This window comes from Bos indicus, chromosome 26 (genome assembly GCF_029378745.1).
Source record: "Bos indicus isolate NIAB-ARS_2022 breed Sahiwal x Tharparkar chromosome 26, NIAB-ARS_B.indTharparkar_mat_pri_1.0, whole genome shotgun sequence".
Taxonomy (NCBI): Eukaryota; Metazoa; Chordata; class Mammalia; order Artiodactyla; family Bovidae; genus Bos; species Bos indicus.
The window spans coordinates 33069966-33088630 of record NC_091785.1 but is presented as its reverse complement, the minus strand read 5'-3'; the positions used below and the strand labels follow the sequence as shown (position 1 = coordinate 33088630).

Sequence of the window (18665 nt, the reverse complement as noted above, 5' to 3'; positions counted from 1 at the left end):
TTGCACCTGGAGGACATTCCTCTACAGAAACCTGCTGCCAGACAAAGATAGTTTCTTATCAGCAGACTCACTCCTCTCAACTAAACCCTGGATGCCCCGACTCTACCACACTCTGAGGGGTTCCTTCAGCCTGTCAAGAGAGCAGTGAGGAGTGGGGATACAGACAGGAAAGAGGGGTGACACGTTTTAGAAGGCGGTTCTAACACTTTCTCCTGATTCTAAAGCAGTTTTCCATCCCAGAAAGCCAGGAGGAGAGTTACGACTGTGTTTCTGGATGTTACCTCCCCTTTCCACCCCTGTAATTTCTGCTTTCTGCTCTGGGTCACTGTTCCCACTTCTCCATTGGCTGTAATGGCAAGTCTCCAAGTAATTACATAGGCAGGAGTCAGGTTACACCAGACCTCACATGTGTGAGACTGCTGCCACCTTCCCCAGCAAAATCCACCGCAAAGGCATCAGCTGTTCAGTCAAGTGTGACGTTCTGAGCCAGGGACCTTTGAGGTCACCTCTCCTCGTTTCCCAAGAGGACAGGCACATACACAGGATCTGCCTGTACCACACAAACATTCCTGCAGTTCACTTTTCCCGAAGAAAGCAGCAGGTCTGACCACAGCAGGTGACACGCAGCTCTGGCCTTCCCATGGCTGTTCCAGCTGGTTGCTGAACCTGGCTGGGGGGGCATGGGTGATCGTGGAAGCAACACTGTTTCTGGCTTCACCTAAGTAGTCAGACAAGTGAGGACAGTCTGGGAGAGCCACACGGGTCAACAAATCTACAGGGGATGCACCATCTTCATTTTACACATCAAACTGGTCAATCCTACAGGAAATCAACCTTGAAGGTTCACCGGAAGGACCAATGCTGAAGCTGAAGTTCCAATACTCTGGCCACCTGATGTGAAGGGCCAACTCACTGGAAAAGACCCTGATGCTGGGAAAGATTTGAGAGAAGGAGGAGAAGGGGGCGACAGAGGATGAGATGTTGGATGGCATCACCGACTCGATGGACATGAGTTTGAGCAAACTCTGGGAGACAATGAAGGACAGGGAAGCCTGGTGTGCTGCAGTCCACGGGCTCACAAAGAGTCGGACACGACTGAGTGCCTGAACAACGACAAACCTTGATCGGCGGTCCTGACATCTGGGAGAGAATAACAGAAATTCAAAGCAGAATACTCCAGACGTCATTTCCCTTCACAAGGCTGCCTAGATGGTCGGCAAGAACATGTCCCTTACTAGTTAACAGTGTTCTTTGGCCACTGTCAGAATTCGCCTTGAGTTCTCCTAAATCCACAAAGTGGCCCAAAGCACCCTAGGGGTGTGGGCAAAAACAGCCAGCACAAGAACCAAATAACCCAACCCACCATGTCAGTAGGAGGCTGACAAGAAAGGTACTCTGGTTACGTCTCTTGGTGGAGAAAGAGCAAAGCAGAAACTTACAACGGACAGTGAAAAGTCAGCCTCTGAATGAAAGAAACAGATCAGGTCAACGATACCTTTCAAAGGTGAAAACCATAAAAATTAAAAAAAATAAACCCCACATCCCTTGTGATCTTAAAAGGGTAGCATAAAAGTGTGTGTAAGGTGATGGAACTGTTCTGTATCCTGACTGTGGTGGCGATAATACGAATTGATGCTAAAATTCACAGAACTGTAGACCGAAAGAAAAGGCCAATTTTATTGTATATGTTAAAATGTAATTTTTGAAAACCCCACATGGCCAAGGAAGCCTGTTCCTAAGTCCTAGAATCAGGGACACAGAAGCATACACAGGAAGTGCAAATCAAAAACTAGACAGCTGCAAGTGACCCCACCAAGCAAGACTGCAGGGAGGAGAGTTCCCCACCAGGAACCTGATTTGAGTTCACTCTGCTGCCCCCAGCAGGACAGGGTCAAGGAAAACTAATGTCCCAGTCCCTTTAGAAGCGTACACGTCACTGCATCATGAGAGCTGCGAATCCACGCCCAGACACTGCTGTCCTTGCCCCGCTGGGCACAGAAATGCCCCACCTGCCCTTCAGGAACTGCCCAGATTCCTGAAGCCAGTAAAAGCATCATTAGCAAGCTGCCCCTCCCTCTCACCTCCACCCAGCTTTCTTCTGGGTTCTTATTTTTTTAAAAAGGGCAGGAAGAAAGAAACTTGTCCAAGAGGCAGAGCTGTGAACTGGGATCTCCTGGCTGATTACGAGTTTCTTGTACTTTCTGGTGGAGGGGCTTCTCCTTTCCGGGGGGAAAAGAGCACCTCTCCCTGGCCACACTGGTTGCCGGCGAACCACCCAGGCCTGCCAGAAACCCGACGGGCAGAGTCCAGGCTGAGCACTTGGTGATTGAGCACTGGCGTGCTCCCTCTGACCCCAGCCCCGTACATCATATCCAACCCAACACCATCTCCTGCCAGCTCTGTTTTTTGAAGCAGCAAGAGGTCCCCGCTGGGGCCCAGGGGCTGCCACACAGGGGGCTCCGGCGAAGCTGGGCGGTCAAGTGACAGGTGGGGCTGGGAAATAAACGCAGCGGGCCACACGCGTCCCCTGGTCACCCCGCCGCCTCCTGGACTCTCACTTCTTCTTTTTCTGGCGTCTCTAGTTCCTTCCTCATCCCCACCCTCCCTTATCGGAAGGAACTGGCTTTTCCAAAACAGAAACTTTCACTCTGAGCCCAAACAGGCCTGCTATTTAGACCTTTCCAGAGAAAAATGCTGCAGAGCTGTGAGCTCCCTGGGGGTGGAGGAGCCCCAGAAGAACAGAACACACACATACACCCCAGGAGGTTGTTAACAAAGAGTTTAAAACTCCTTGGCCGGACAGAGGCCACCTCCTTTCCCCATCTGCAGCTCAAGCAGAGGCAGCCAGTCACTGATGGGGAAAGGACAGCCCGAGGAAAGGGTGGTCAGAACTTGAACCTGGCCTTATCAGAGAAGATAGGAATACATCCACCACCTTACTCCCCAAGCCAACATCAAAAAACTGTTTTCAGAACTACCACATTCCTTTAATGCAAACAGGTTTGAAGTGAACGTTCAGTGATGTGATGGAGAAGGCTGGGAAAGTGTGGAATAAAGAATAAAAGATGAGGTAGCGCCTAGAATCAGCTCCTGCAAAACTAGCAGCAGCGGTTACAATAAATACCTTTTGGATCAGGTGCATAGAGCTGGCCTGAAACTAGGATACTAAGATCCTCCACTTTGCTGACCTGACAATCTCCTTTTAATAAAAACGAGTAAACTAAGTTCCAGAGTCTGGGCTGAAGCGTGGTTCCTCTCTGTTCCCAAATTCCAAACATCTACCTCACTGACATCATCAAAGGAAAGTACTCTGAGAAACGGAGGTATCACATCATGGAGAAACAGACAGGCAGGCGGATTCGATAGAATGTCAAAACCGTGAGCAAAAAGCATCCCCTCCCTCTCTTCAAATACTGGCCGTATATTATGATCTGAGGGGCCCTGTGAGGTATAAAAAGTCTGAAGGTTAATTTAAACTCTCCCTTGACACAGCACAGCCCATTAAAAACAGATCTGTCACCTCAGAGAATTACAAAAGGGGAGGATCCCAAACCAATAAACTGTGTGGATGACAAGATGTCACGCATGGAAGGCCCGAGTCTTCCCTACTAATGACCTTTGTCACAAGAGTTGCAAAGAAAACATGTGACTCACAAAGAATGGGGAAAAGGGAGGCAGTCACAGAGACAGGAGCAGTGATCCAGCCTGTGGCATCCAGGCGGGGTTCAGGAGGGGGCCCAGAGGCTGGATGCAGGGCCAGAGAACGCCCCACCCTCCAAGGGATGGGGTCCTTAAAGGATGTTCACGCACACTGCCTGGGCTTCCTACTCTGTGTATCAGCCTCCCGGGATAGAGAAAAGTATAAGAAGTGATCAGTGTGCATGCCTTCGGTCCAAGGAATGGTCAACAAGGGACACGAGGCCCAGAACAATCCCTTCCCTCTCTGGACCTGTGTCCCTGGTGGGGAGCCCTGTGCAAGCAGTGGTCAAGCTGTGTCAATCCTTCGGGGCTCTGACACGGGGCAAGGGAAACCACACCACGTTCACCCTGCATTGGGAGTGTGGCTTCTCTGAGGTGTCAGGAATTCCAGTTAGGCACCACGATGCCCACTTACACTCATGGAGCTGAAATTCAGCAAAGGAAATCCACGCACCCATTTAACCTAGAAGAACTCAACAAAGAAGATCTGCAGAAAGAAAAACGAGAAATGACAAAATAACATGGGTGGTCCCACCAGTCATCCCACCGGGAGAATGACTCTGGGGAGGGGAGCGAATCTGCTGGACTGCCTGCACAGAATGCTCCAGGGCTGTGTGTGCTAAGCCACAGGTCATATACATCATGGGGGCATGAGGGAATGGCCACAGTCATTCTGTCTTTGTTATTTTCAGCTTGCACTCTTTCCCGCATGAGATGCAATCGGACTGTAATAGTGGAACTTTAGAAACAGTGGGTTTGCACGGGGCAATGACTAAACACATTGAGAGATATCCAGTTCCAGGATGGACACCACTGGATGTTTTACCAAGAGTCTTCGCGGGATACACAGGAAAGGGTTTCTATTACAAGAAATGTCAGACGGACGGAGAAGAATTACATATATAATACAAGCCTGCCTCTCATTTTTTAAACACATCCTTTAAAAGACTGAAACCATGTCCAAATACTAATTTTGTCTTTCAGGAACATTTTTACTGTTTTCTCTCATTCTGCTTCTTTATGTAATCAGCGGGGGGAGGATGAACTAAACATTTTAGCTGAACAGAATACTTGATAATCCAAAGTTGTAATGCAGAGATTAATACTTCCCCCTTCTAATGTACTTTGTTGTGTAAATCCAGATTTTCCATACGTTAACATATTGAAAAACATAGAACTAAGGAAATGAAGCAATATCTATATTTGTTTCAATGACTAATGAGCAAAAATAAAACTCTGGCCATGATGCCATGCTTTTTAGAAATCAGACATATAATAAGCCACAGATTCATAGGATGTGGTCTAATAAACCTAAGAAAAGTTTCATTTCCTCTCACCAAAATGGTTAACTCCCTGTCTATGTGACTAGCTTTGCAAAGTTAGCAAAAGTCTTTTTTCCCCCTTAAATGTCTAAGCTGAGAAGTTAATAAGCAAGTACCAGCAATAATGTGTCCTCTCCTGAACTCACACACACACAACACACACACACACACACACACACCCCTAAAAATGAAATAAAATTAGGCTCAAATCCAGCAAAAAGGTAGGTCAGTAGACCAAAACATCAGAAAGGACAGAGGGTATCACCCTGCTAACCCCCAGCCCACTGATCAGGAAAAGTTCAAAAAAGCCCTTCAAGAGGAAGGAAGCACAGAATAAGGGAAGGATTCGAACAAAGACCTCTTTAAGTTTGTTTGCAAGCATTTCCGTGAAAATGGTATTGACTAAGCAATTACAGGAAAAAAAAGACACTTTCTTTCTTATCTGAATGCATTTATGCCATGGGTCACACCCTATTATTGTCACTATTAAACATGGTAATAGCCTCAATGTAATGACTTTGTGTGGTGAGCTTGAAAGTGGCCATGAATAGCTAACTAGAAAGAAGTGACTCATGCCTGCCCAGGTGGATATTGACTTTCTTACTCATATTTACTCAACTGGTCTACCAACCTTAATTCCCTTGAGGAGAGAGCTAAAAGGATCAAGCTGACTCGCAGGGGAGAGAGAGAAGGGCCAATGGATAGGTTAGAAAGGATCCCAGATGTGGTACCTATAAAACAAAGACTGGACTTTAGATATCCTGAATCAGAAGTCTCCTCCCAGCTCCTGAGACGGCTGCGTGTTGAGCAGGACCTAACCCAGTCTCCTTTAGCGAGTGGAAGGTGACTGGTGGGGAAGGCTCCAAACCATGGACCGCTGCCATGGTCTTTCATTAATAGCAGTTTTACAGCTCTGCCCCTTTGCTGTGTAATCTTAAGCAAGTTACTTAACCTCTATGTGATACATCTGCGAAATGACAAAACCACAGCACCTTCCTCTTAGGGTTGTTGTCAGGTTTTCAAGAGTTAAAATACACAAATCCCCGAGAGAAGTGCCTGGACCGTAGGAAGTGCTGTGTTAAAAAGTCTCTTTGATCAGGATTTCAAGGGATCCTGGGAGGTACCCAGCGAAGGAAGGCTGGGGCAGGGATTCCGCCATCATCCCTTTTTAACAGACACGGGGATTGCATCACAGATGGATGAAGCACCTTGCCAGCAGAGGTGAGAGAAATGGACTCAAATCTGGTTCTGCCTCCTCTGATTGTGCGCAGTTTCCGCGATGCTCCCCGGAAACACCTGGAGCACCCCAGAGCTGTGTGTGGAAACCACGCGGCAGGACTGAACTGCCCCACCAAAGGCCAGCCCACCACACAGACTCACTGCCAGGGTGCGGCTCCCCCGGATCCTGCCAGACGCTCGTGCCAGACCCAGCACACAGGCTCCTCTGGCCAAGTTCCCGCTCCACATGCCTCAAGTCAACTGAGGCTCACAACAGCTCATGTCAGGCACCCCTGCGCTGAGGAGGGGACTGAAGCACAGAGCAGGTAGGTAACTCGCTTGAGGTCACAGAGCCCAAGTGGTGTCTCTGCGTCTGGTCTGTTCACAACTTAGGGACTTAGTCCCCCATCTGGGAAGCCGAGGTAACTGGCTCTTCCCCAAGAGATGCTTCCCTGTCCTGAGGGCAAAGCTGAGAAACTGGCGCCAGCAAGCTGAGAAACAGGCGTCGGCGCCTGTGGATCTCGAGTTATAAGGAAGAAACCCAGTGTTTCTGTTTCGTTTTCACAACTCAGAATGGGTGCCTGGTTCTCCTTTATCTATCATGTAACTCTGACCAAAGATTAATGAGTTACCGCTTGCCAGGCCCTGGTGGAGGAATAACTATGTTCAGTATGGCCTTATCATCCATAGTCAGGATGAACAGAGGCGCTTATTAAAAGCCAAACCAAGGAGGGGCTGCTGAGAAAAAGCTCTTCCTTGCGGGCCAGGGCTGCCACACAGAAGTCAGCCTCCCTGGTCCATCTGACGGGCCCCAGCGGTTCCAAGCGCAGGGCTCATCAGAAGAAGCGGGGTAGGGTCTGGTTCAAAAGACCCTAGACACATCTTCAGTTTTAGCCACATCTAGTCAGAGGGGACTAATTAGACAGGAAAAGCCCCAAAAGACACCGTGTAACTAACCAGAATGAAGACACAACATAGTGTATGAGAATAACCGAGCAAGGAGCCATTCCATGTTTTACAAATGTTTTGCAAACCATTTTTAAACTTCAGACACATGAATGACAAGAAAGAAATGCATCCAAATATTAAGAGATCACAACTAGGTAAAAAAGGAATGTGTTGACTTTTTCTCCTGCATTTGGATGAAACATTTGGATGTTTCTCTACGTGTGTCTCGTTTTCTTACAGGGCTATTTACTACTTTTTAAATTAGGACAAGCTTTTCAGGATGATTTCACCCGCATTTTCTCTCTCCAAAGGCAAGACGCACCGACAAATGTAACGTATTACTCTAGGCCTCTGCTGTTTTCTGTCCCTGCGGCCCTAACACGCTGCAGGGCAATCAGCACATAGTAGGTATACAATCACTGTTTATCAGAGACAGAGGCTCTACTAATTGGCTCTTAAATATTCCCTTTCCTTTTCAAAAAGGAAAAAAGTCAAAAGCTAGCATGAGTTACTAAGTCATGCACTGTTTAAGTTTAAAGAGTTAACTTTACAGTTTTTATCTGCGTTGACTTTTGCTCTTCTGAGGATGAAAACATGTTCTAGATGTTCTTTATTCTTTGGGACTACGGATTTGAAGAGTAACAAGGTCATCCCGTTAAACTGGACTGTGGAAGCACCACTGCAGGAAGGGTGAGCAGAGCCCAGCACCCTGAATGTGAAAAGAAAATCTATAAGTTCTAAAGAATGAAGAACAAAGGCCAAGTTCTGGTGATATCTTCTCTTCCACTGGAAGCTCTGAAGAGTCCAAGAAATCGTTTCCACAGTCAAGTTTAACGGGATGACCTTGTTCATCATTCTTATGGAAGCCATGCATGATGCTAGACCATGTGGCTTCAACTGGGAGCCCAACACCTTGGGTTCGCGGGAGTGTCTCCCTTCCCCTCGTCCTTGTAAACTGGCACTGTTACGGCTATGATAAACCTATTCGTGGTCAGGACACCCCGGCATCATGGCACCCAATGTAACGGTGATGTGACAGGACTCAGGGACCACGGAGGATGCCCTAAGGAGAAGGAAACCATGTGCATGGGTGGCTTCCGTCCAGAGCCCGCTCATCTCATACCATCATTCTGCTCCGAGACCTACCTCCAAACACCAGGGCTCCCCAACCTTTTGTAAGGAGTGGCTCCTTTTCATGTCCCTGAAGACTTGAGTGCTGACAGTGAAGTCTGAGGGGGGGTAGAAGTGCTGACAGTCATGTCCCTGAGTGCAGCAAGGGAGGGGGCACTGCTGCCAGGAAGAAAGGGGAACAGAGTGAGGCTCGGGAGGGAGGCGTGCGCAGTCAGCAAGGCATTCACGGCCCCCAGTTTGACGTCCTGCGCTAACCCCACTTCTCTACAAACTCCAGGAGGCGGAGGACCGGGGTTCCCCGCTCGAACCCGGAACTCTCCCGTGTCCTTGCGGCCAGCTTGGGGACCCTGCCAGAGACATCTTCAACACAGCCTCCTCCAGGCAGCCTTTCTGGAGCATCCCTTCCCACTCTCCCAACCCTGCCCATCACTCCTTCTTCTGAGAAGCCTGCTGGCTAGCATTTTCCCTCTCTCTCAACTTACCTTACCGAATCATCCATTAATTTAAACCATGTAATATTGCTGCTATTGGGTTGGCCCAAAAGTTCATCTGGGTTCTAAAGAAAACTCCAAATGAACATTTGGGCCGAGCCAGTATTTCTACCCTACAAAAAAGCAGTTGCACAGGGTTCCATGCCAGTGCTATTTGGGGAGCTGTCTCAATACAATTCCCTCTGCTAGGCTGCAACCTTTCTGAGAGCTGCAACTATACCAGCGTCTCTGGACCCCTTCAAGGATCTGGTAGCACCAGCCCTGAGTGCTCAGGAAGTCAGTGCTCTACTGCATTTCAACTCAGCCAGAGGCCTGTGATGAGCGCTGCTTCTCTGTTTAGGGTTCTAGACAGGAACGTTTGTGTCATTCCACTATTCCTCATGACTACCCTGTGAGGTGGGTCCTGTTGTGCCCATTTTACAGAGGAAGAAACTGACTCAGAGACGTTAAGGAGCATGCCCAAGGTCACACAGCTAGTAGACGGTGGGGGAAGGGGGACCGGAACCAGGTCTCACTCAACTTATACTGTTGTTACGTAAATACATCTTCCTCTCCAGATGTTGACTATTGCTCTAAAAACAGGGTAAAGAATTGATCGGTGTTAAGAGTGACCTGGGGTTCAAGAACAGCTATTTCACAACAAGGAAATATCATTCTAATTTTTGTTAAAAAAAAAAAAAAAAAAGACCTATGACTTTTGTGTTCATGATAAAGAATTATGTCTTCTCTACCCTAGTTGTTAAAAAGTTCTATCACTTCATGGGAAATAGACGGGGAAACAATGGAAACAGTGTCAGACTTTATTTTTCTGGGCTCCAAAATCACTGCAGATGGTGACTGCAGCCATGAAATTAAAAGACGCTTACTCCTTAGAAGGAAAGTTATGACCAACCTAGATAGCATATTCAAAAGCAGACATTACTTTGCCAACAAAGGTTCGTCTAGTCAAGGCTATGGTTTTTCCTGTGGTCATGAATGGATGTGAGAGTTGGACTGTGAAGAAGGCTGAGCGCCGAAGAACTGATGCTTTTGAACTGTGGTGTTGGAGAAGACTCTTGAGAGTCCCTTGGACTTCAAGGAGATCCAACCAGTCCATTCTGAAGGAGATCAGCCCTGGGATTTCTTTGGAAGGAATGATGCTAATGCTGAAACTCCAGTACTTTGGCCACCTCATGAGAAGAGTTGACTCACTGGAAAAGACTCTGATGCTGGGAGGGATTGGGGGCAAGAGGAGAAGGGGACGACAGAGGATGAGATGGGCTGGATGGCATCACTGACTCGACGGACGTGAGTCTGGGTGAACTCCAGGAGTTGGTGATGGACAGGGAGGCCTGGCGTGCTGTGATTCATGGGGTCGCAAAAGAGTCAGACACGACTGAGCGACTGATCTGATCTGATCTGATCTGATGTGAAGGAAAATCCCCATGAACAAATTTTTTCACCCTTTTTAATTCCCCCCTGACAAAAAACAGAATTCAAGATTAAGAATATGAGATTGGGCACAATACCCAATATATTATGTTCTGATATCCACTAAATAGCAGAATGAGCATGGTGGGCACTGAAGACTAGGAGTTAGAAAAGCAATGGAAATAATGGACAAATCTATGAAACAGCAGCCACATTTCTGGAATAATTTAAATGGTTCTCAGATAACTGGGTCCTCTGATGGTGGGGGTGGGGGGGAGCGGGGAGAGGGTGGTTTCTCCAGGTGGATTAACCCAGCCCAAAGCATGTGAAGACCCAAAATGAGAAGGAGCCACATCACCTGCAAACTGGTGCCTCTCCATTGCCCTCGTGAGTTGCAACTGTCCCTGTGGCTGGACACTGAAAGTCACCATTGCGGGGAGCCCAAGGTCTGCCCCCAGGAAGCGCAGCCCAAGCCCCAGAGGAAGCACGGGTGCCCAGCCCTGGACGTCTCTGGTCTCCATCCGGGAAGCAGAGTCTCCCTCTCTGCACTTCTCCACGGGGCTCGTTTGTAAACAGGAATGTGAGTCATGGGGCAGGCATGAGTCCATTTTCCAGATTAGCCCAGTTTTACAACTGAGGTCATCCTATTCTGCCCCCGTCACAGCAGTGACTCATCTTACTGCCTCCCACCAAAGGGAACATGGTTTAGCCCTTCACTTGTTCCTGAAAGGAACCCAGCAGTATGGGGGTTTCAATCCTGGTCTGCTTGCTTTGCTTCCTAATACAATGCTGAGAGCAAAGATGTAAGATTCCTGAGGGCAAGCATCCCAGGAGTTTGGAAAAGAATTGAATCTAAGGATACCCCAGACCATACTGTCTTCCCATGGCCTCTTAGGGTCTCCACTCCCATAGGGGCTTGCACACAAGTCTGTTATACTCATGGGTATGTGGGCGCATGCACACACGTGCATGCACACATTTTCTCTCTCTCTCCCCCTTTGTATAGGATCTAATACTCTTCCTGGGAACCTCAGAGCCAAATTTACAGGTCACGTCTACCAATCTCGTAGGATCTTCCAGCTTTGAAATTTGTGAGATTAACCTTACCCCCATCTTATCTTACAGGTCTATCTTGCTTTCCTCTTTATTCTAATTTCCTTCATTATTCACTTCCAATCTTTTTACATAATATGAAGTCTTACAAGCCACTTCAAGTTTGGGGGGTATAGGATTTCTTATAAATAGATCTAAGTGTGCATACAAATACCAAGTCATTTTGTACCATGAGAGAACTCTAAATGAGCCTTCCGCTAACAAATACAAGACTCTTTAACAAATCCTAAAGATGATGAAGCAAACCTCTGCCAAGTTTTCCGCTCAGCATCCATTCAAACTTTTTCTGGTAACAGTAGCCTGAATTATTTAGGAGGTATCACCCTGACTCTTGACCCGTAACAGTTTGGGTAGAGTGGACTCTAGCCCCCAGCTCCAAGTGGGCAAGTTTACTCAGTTCAAATGCACTCAGCCCATGACGCCCCCCTGACCATAGACACTGGTTCAGAATCGTGCAGGGAGATAAGGTCTCCCTGGACTCGAACCTGCCCCCATGCAATGGACTCAACCAGGAGGAAAGCAGATCCGAGGGCTGGAAGGAAATGGTGTCCTGGAATATGTGACCCTGGATCCAGCCATGCCTGACATATGTTTCCTATAAACTTTTCAACTATGGGTCAATACACTCATTTTCCTTGGGCCAATTTGGGCTAGGTTTGAGGAAGGAGAAGGGCATCCTGACCAGAGAAACCTAGTCACCTTTGTCAGACTGACCTCAATAATCATCCATCCACAAAGCAAGCAGTAATGTGGAAAAACTTGGAGATGTTCCAGGAAAAGTCAATGAAGGCCTCTGGAGTTTCATGATCCAGGGCATGATGAGGGGATTATTATAAGGCAATATATTGGAAGTAAGTGTCCAGTACTTTTCAAAATAAGAATGAATGCGGCGTGTGGCTAGTCTTTGGACAGGGGAGTGGGGACCTTGCAAAAACCACACGCCTGCTAGAATTACCGCTCGGCCCTCCTCCTTTAGTGCCTCCAAAGCCACTGGCTTCACTGACCGACTTTATTAAGATGTGGTCTCCAAAGTTGAGGCTGTGACATGTCAAGACAGATGGCAGGCAAAGCAGGTGGTGGGTTTCATCTTCCCTGATGATGTGGCCCCTGAGGACATGGTGAGTTGACCAGTTCTGGACATGACCACATGGAGCAGAATCAAGGTGCACCACTAAAAGTTGGAGCAATAGCTGTGTACTCTACTATTTTGTTTCTTTATGAGCTTAAAGCCACCTTCAGCAGGTGGCTGGGCAACATTCAAATGTTAATGTAACAGAATGGAAACCAACGAGACAGAAAGTACAAATTGCTCTGCCAGGAAAAATAAACACAAAAGAGAGTATAGAAGGAGCTGAAAAGCATTTAAAAACCAAAACCCCTAAAAATACTAAAGCCTCCAGACATAAAGATTTTGTATGAAATGTGTTACTCACACCAAATTTGGTCAACAGTTGTTGGCTACTGGGAGAATTCTACACCCACTGCTTAGACAGGAAGAAAAAAGCAAAAGCTTCCAATTTTGTTTCAGTAAACTTTGGTGTGATCATTAATTTTTATGGGTCAACTTGTCTAGGCAACGAGGTGACCAGATATTTGGTCAAACATTCTGAGTGTCTCTGTGTTTTGGATGAGTTTAAATTGGTAGAATGAATAAAACTGATTGCCCTCCTTAATGTGAGTAGGCCGTGTCCAATTAGTTGAAGGCCTGAATTGAAGAAAGGCTGATCCTAACCAAATACGGAAAACTCCTCCTGTTTGACTACCTTCAAGTTGAGACGTGGGAGTTTTTCTTTCTGCCTTTGGACTTGAGCTAAAACACAGACTCCTTCCAGGTCTCAAGTCTGCCAGCCTTTGGACCAGAACTACATTACCAGCTCTCTTGGTTCTAAGGCCTCCAGACTCAGACTAGAGCTAAATTATAAACTTCCCTGGGCCTCCAGCTTATTGAGTGCAGATCTAGGCACTTCTCGGTCTTCATAATTGCATGAGTCAATTCATTACTTACAATAAGTCTCTTTCTATATCCATCTATCTCCTATTGGTTCCATTTCTCTGGAGAACCCTAATACATTTGGGTTATGTTTTTTATATGTTTTCTGCCCCCAAGTAAGAGGGAAAGGATTATTTATGGGTCTCTCAAAGGAATCAGCAGCGAAGGCAATGGCACCCCACTCCAGTACTCTTGCCTGGAAAATCCCATGGATGGAGGAGCCTGGAAGGCTGCAGTCCATGGGGTCGCATAGAGTCGGACACGACTGAAGTGACTTAGCAGCAGCAGCAAAGGAATCAGAATTGCAAAATGGAATGGGTCTTAGAAATCATGTAATTGAATTCTTTGGTTTTTTTTTTTAATCCCTAAGTCTAGGCATAAAGGGACCTCCCCAGGACTATACAGCTAGAAAAGAACAAACCAAAAACCCAGGTTTTTTAAAAACTAGGAGGTCAGGGTTCTATGCACAACATGGAAGAGTTTTATTTTGAAACAGCAGCATCTCTGGAAGGAAAAACATCCATTTGAGAGAAGGACGTGGGAAGAACCATTCCACTAAAGAAGCCAACTAATAAAATGATAATTTAAAAAAAAACTGGCAAGAGGGTGAAATCCTCTTATCTCTTTATCATTTACATACACATGCACATGTGCATATAAACAAGGACACAAAAAACAATTAAGCAACAGCAGCCATCCATCCATTCAACCAACCACACATACACATAAACTCAGAGGGTTCAGATCTTTATGCTCTATCAATTACTGTCACTTCTGAAAGTAAGGTAAGTTTGGTGTGAACTAATCACATTTGAAAGGTCTTGTCAAACAAGATACAAAAAAACTGTAATGGCCCTGGGAAAGCTACCATTTTTATCTTTAAAGGTGAGTCCAGTTTTTTCCCAAAGTAGCATGCCATCACAGACATGGCAAATGTATATGACACTACTTTTCCTGATTTATTTTTCTAAAATATGAGCATGTGAGTGATAAGGTGTGAGAGTCTGTGTGGTGTGTGTGTACAGACTGCCCACCTATGGGCGTGCAGAGGTAAGTGGGTATCCTCCAGTGTGGGTAACAATGGCCTGCAGTCAGGAACGGCAAGTTCCCAGCTCGCAAAGAGCAACTCCTCCTTGTCAATATCACTTGTCACTTCCCGGTCAGTATCACTGGGCCACCCTGCTCAGAGCAGGCATCAGGTGAAATGTAACCATCACCCCTACACTCAAGGGATGTAGGAATGAAGTCTGCCTTAGCCCTCAAGGACCTCATCTTAGTGAGAAAGAGACTAGGAGCCAAACAGAATGAACACAAAAGGAGCCAATGTTAAGTCCCTTCTTAGACTAGCCTTTTACAAAGCACAGTTCATCTTATCCTCGATCTGAGCAAAGAGACAGATGTGGGGCCCTATTTTCACTGCCACTTTCCACCAGCTAGCTGTGTGCCGTGTACTTCTGGGGCTTAGTATGTCAAGTCATGTGAGGGTGCTGGCTACTGAATGACTGGTAAGGGCCCTGCCCACTCCAATGTGCTCCAAATCTGCAGGGTGAGAAGAACTCGGGTGGGGGTGGTTGGGGGGAGCATTAATTCCTCCCATCACTCTGAGTACAAATCCTACATGCCTGGATTTCTGCACATGGCACTGAGGCAATATTTACTAAAAACAGTTACATCCAGGGGAAGAAACTTTCTTTTACCAGATAAAAGATCTACATGGCCAAGGGAAAATACTTCAGCAATAGGGTATAATAGAAGGGAATTTGTTGCATCATTCTGAATGCTGTTTACTGGTTTAAAGAAAACTTTGCCAACTTTTGTTTTCTGAGGGGAAAAATACTTCTCAATAACAAATATTGAGAAGATGAAAAAGAAACCCACTTTCTTATTATGGTAGAAACAAATGAAGGAAAATCACCTAAAATAGTTTTTGAAGAGCTTGGGATAAAGTTTAAAAAAAAAAAGAGTTACTTGAGTAATTTTGAATAAAGGAGATGCTTTTATTTTTTAGCTGATATCAACACTAAAGTAGCCCAGAAAGTGAAGTCAAGGCTTTCTGGGATGATAATAATGTACAACAGCCAACCTTAATAATGGAAAATTAGCCAAGGCATGAAAAAAGTAAATGAAGTTCTAACAGACATCGCTGGAACACTAAATGAAGTCCTTTCTATAGCCAAACTAATTCCTTGGACACCCATGCACTAGCAGAACACCAGTGTATCTTTCCGGTCTGTTTCCTCAGACAGTGATGAGGTTCCGTGGTGACCTCAGCAGATGGAAAACCGAAGCTTCTCTGTGCAACCTCCATCTCCATCATTTGCATAGGGAATTGAGAGATTAACAGTGTAATCTCTCCAGACAAGTAAAATGTCAGCAAGCTCATGGAAAACCATGCTCATCAGTTACTTTGGGAGAAAAGGACCTGATTCACAGGTGCAGGCATAGATTGCTATGGAAGAAATGGAGGCAGAGGCTCAGGTCCAGAACGGCTGAAGGAAGCTTTGTGCATCTAGTTAACAAATAAATGTAATAACAAGCTATTGATGAGATTTTGGTAAAGGGTAGTTCCTTCTCCCAGAAGAGCCTCTGGGAAGGGGTGTGGGTCCATACTTTGCCCCTGGGGGCCACAGACAGTACCGTGCAGAATCAAGGGACCAGCAAGGGGAGAGAGTCTGACTGGGACTGGCAGTGTGTACTTGGTAATCCTCTCTTTACAAACCAACATACTCCCTAAAAAAGATAGAGAAAAGCACCCCAAAATGGAGCTGAGAGATTTTCAAGACAACACAGAGACCAGCTGTGCCTGGGGATCCAGTTACCACTCAGGAAATTTAGAGTGCTTTGCCCCAAAAAAAGAAAGCAGTGTTGATCAACACCCTCCCCCCATAGCAATAGGACCAAACGTTTTCAAATGCAAATAACAGGTTTCTAGAAGAATCCTGGAATTTCTCCTGGAAATGTTTTTATAGTTCACATCTTGTTAGCCGCAGGAGCCCCAATTAAATGTCTTCTCTTCTCATTTCTGCTAACCGATTATTAGCATTAGATAATAACATACTATTTTCTGCTAATATGTTTCCTGACAACATCAAACTCCAGAGGGTCTTCATGGTGTAATAACTGAAGAACTGTGGAAATGAGGACTAATTTATGAGAAAACATTATTTAAACCTGCTCAGTGTTTATGAAAAACAACCATTTTGGTTGAAATGCGCTATACTAATGACATAAAAACTTACTAAATCGAAATAACTTGAAAAAAAAAAAAAAAAACCTCCCCAAACATTATGAAAAAGCAGGAATCACACTGCAGGGCCATAAGGTTATAAATAGTCAAAAACAACAGACACCCACAGGTAGAACCAACCCGTGACACCATCTCATTTAGAACGAGAAGGTACTTGAGAATTTGGGGAAAGGCTTGCCAGCTTCATTCGCTAACATCTCTGGTTCCAAAATCACACTCACCTCCTAGCTGTCCTCCTCGGAAGGAATCACACTATTGCTAATCGCGTAACTTGAGGGGCCGTAACTGCTGTCACTGGGCATGCACCTGGGACAAGCACGGTGTGGTCCTGCCTGGACTGGGGTGATGAATCTCTCAGAATTACGGTATTTGGAGTTTCTCAGCTTGAAAGGGAGAGAGCTGGAGTCATAGGATAAGGGATCTGAGGTAAATTATCCCATGCTACTCAAGTCATGCACTATCCTTCTACCCCATGTTATATCCTGAATATAAACATCAGTAAAAATCCGGTTAAAGAGAACCTTGAGAGAGGAAACAGTAAGTCCTAATTGTGGGTGTGTGTGTGTGTGAGTGGGTGTGTATACAGAAGACAACAGAGACAGTACACCCAGGTGGCGGTGCTGGTGGTAAAGAACCCACCTGCCAGTGCAGGAGAGGTAAGAGATGAGGGCTGGAATCCCTGGTTCGAGAAGGTCCCCTGGAGGAGGGCATGGTAACCCACTTCAGTATTCTTGCCAGGGAAATCCCATGGACAGAGGAGCCTGGGAGGCTACGATCCATAAGGTCGCAAAGAGTCGGACTCGACTGAAACAACTTAGCACGCGCGCATGCAATGTTCTTAAAATTCTGAAGCTTACCATCAACTGACACATGGATCAGTAAAATGTGATCTACCAACACAATGGAATATTATTTGGCTATTAAAAAGTAATGAAATAGAAACAGATGCCACAATATAGATGATCTTTTTTCCCCCAAACTTTAAACATTTTACTTTGTACTGGGGTAAAGCCAATTAACAACGTTGTGCTAGTTTCGGGAGAACAGGGAAGGGGCTCAGCCATACACACACACGTGTAACACGGATGAATCTTGAGAAGACCATGCTAAGTGAAAGAAGCCAGTCACCAGGGACCACATACATGATTCTACACATGCAAAATATCTGGAAGAGACAAATCCACAGCGACAGAGAGTAGCTGGTGGATGGGGGGTGAGTTGGAGGAAGTGGGGAGTGACAACTAATGGGGACAGAGTTTCTTCTGAAGCTGATGAAATGTTCTCAACTTGACTGTGGTGATGGTTGCAAAATCCTATAAACATACTAAAAATCAGTAAAGTGCACACTTTAAAAGGGTGAACTGTATAGTTTTAAATTCTGAAGTTCCAATTGGCCTAACTACCAGTATCTTATCACTAACTGCCTTCTGAGCACATTTTATTTGAAGCAAATACTCAACTCTGGGCAACACAGGGTAAGAATTATTATTCCCATTTCACAGGAAACAGAGGTCCAAAGAGCTTCTGTTTTCCTTCACTGGCTGCCTAGGTCTCCACAGGGTGCAAGGAGGAGTGTGAACTTTGGGGGAGTCCTAGGTCTTATCACTCCCCAAATCAGGGAGGGATTAATATCCAGCTCTTGCCAGATGTCTAGAAATTTATAGGGCTGGGTCATGCAGTTAGGCTATTAAACAAAAGACACTGAAAAAATGGCACTTGGATTACTGGAATGCAATTCATAATAGCATGAAATTCAGATTAAACCATTTAGCTAAAAAAGGAGGGGGGGAGTCACCTCTTGAGTTGATATCTAGAAGGGTGAAAATATACCCAATTAGATGTGGCCATATAATTTTCACATCAAACATTGTGTGCTCCCAAAGGCAACTAATGGCACAGCTCACTGTGGATTTTCCCAAGTTTTCAGGAGCAATGACAGCCCTCTTCAACAAAGCCATTTAACGTAACAGAAGGTTAAAGTAGGAACCACAAACACTTGCTTTTCTTAATTTACACCTTTCATTTACTTCCCCAGAAATGTCATGGAGGAGCCAGGAAATTTATGATGTACTGTCAATAGATGGGTCCTTTTAAGA

General features: G+C 45.9%; 1 protein-coding gene across 38 annotated transcripts in view; it reads right to left on the bottom strand.

Annotated features, from left to right (window-relative positions):
• Nucleotides 1–18665, bottom strand: part of TCF7L2 (transcription factor 7 like 2) — a 202193-nt gene that overhangs the window by 66493 nt on the left and 117035 nt on the right. For 18 of the 38 annotated variants that reach the window (XR_011564292.1, XM_070780832.1, XM_070780850.1 and 15 more), the window contains one exon: nucleotides 8334–8477. The exons of 19 other annotated variants lie outside the window; for them this stretch is intronic. Coding sequence is in view for 18 of the 19 variants with exons in the window: in XM_070780832.1 (XP_070636933.1) it covers nucleotides 8334–8477 (144 nt within the window). In the remaining variant the exon portion in view is untranslated. The remainder of the gene's footprint in view (nucleotides 1–8333; nucleotides 8478–18665) is intronic. One more of the 38 variants, XM_070780869.1, reaches the window with a different exon arrangement.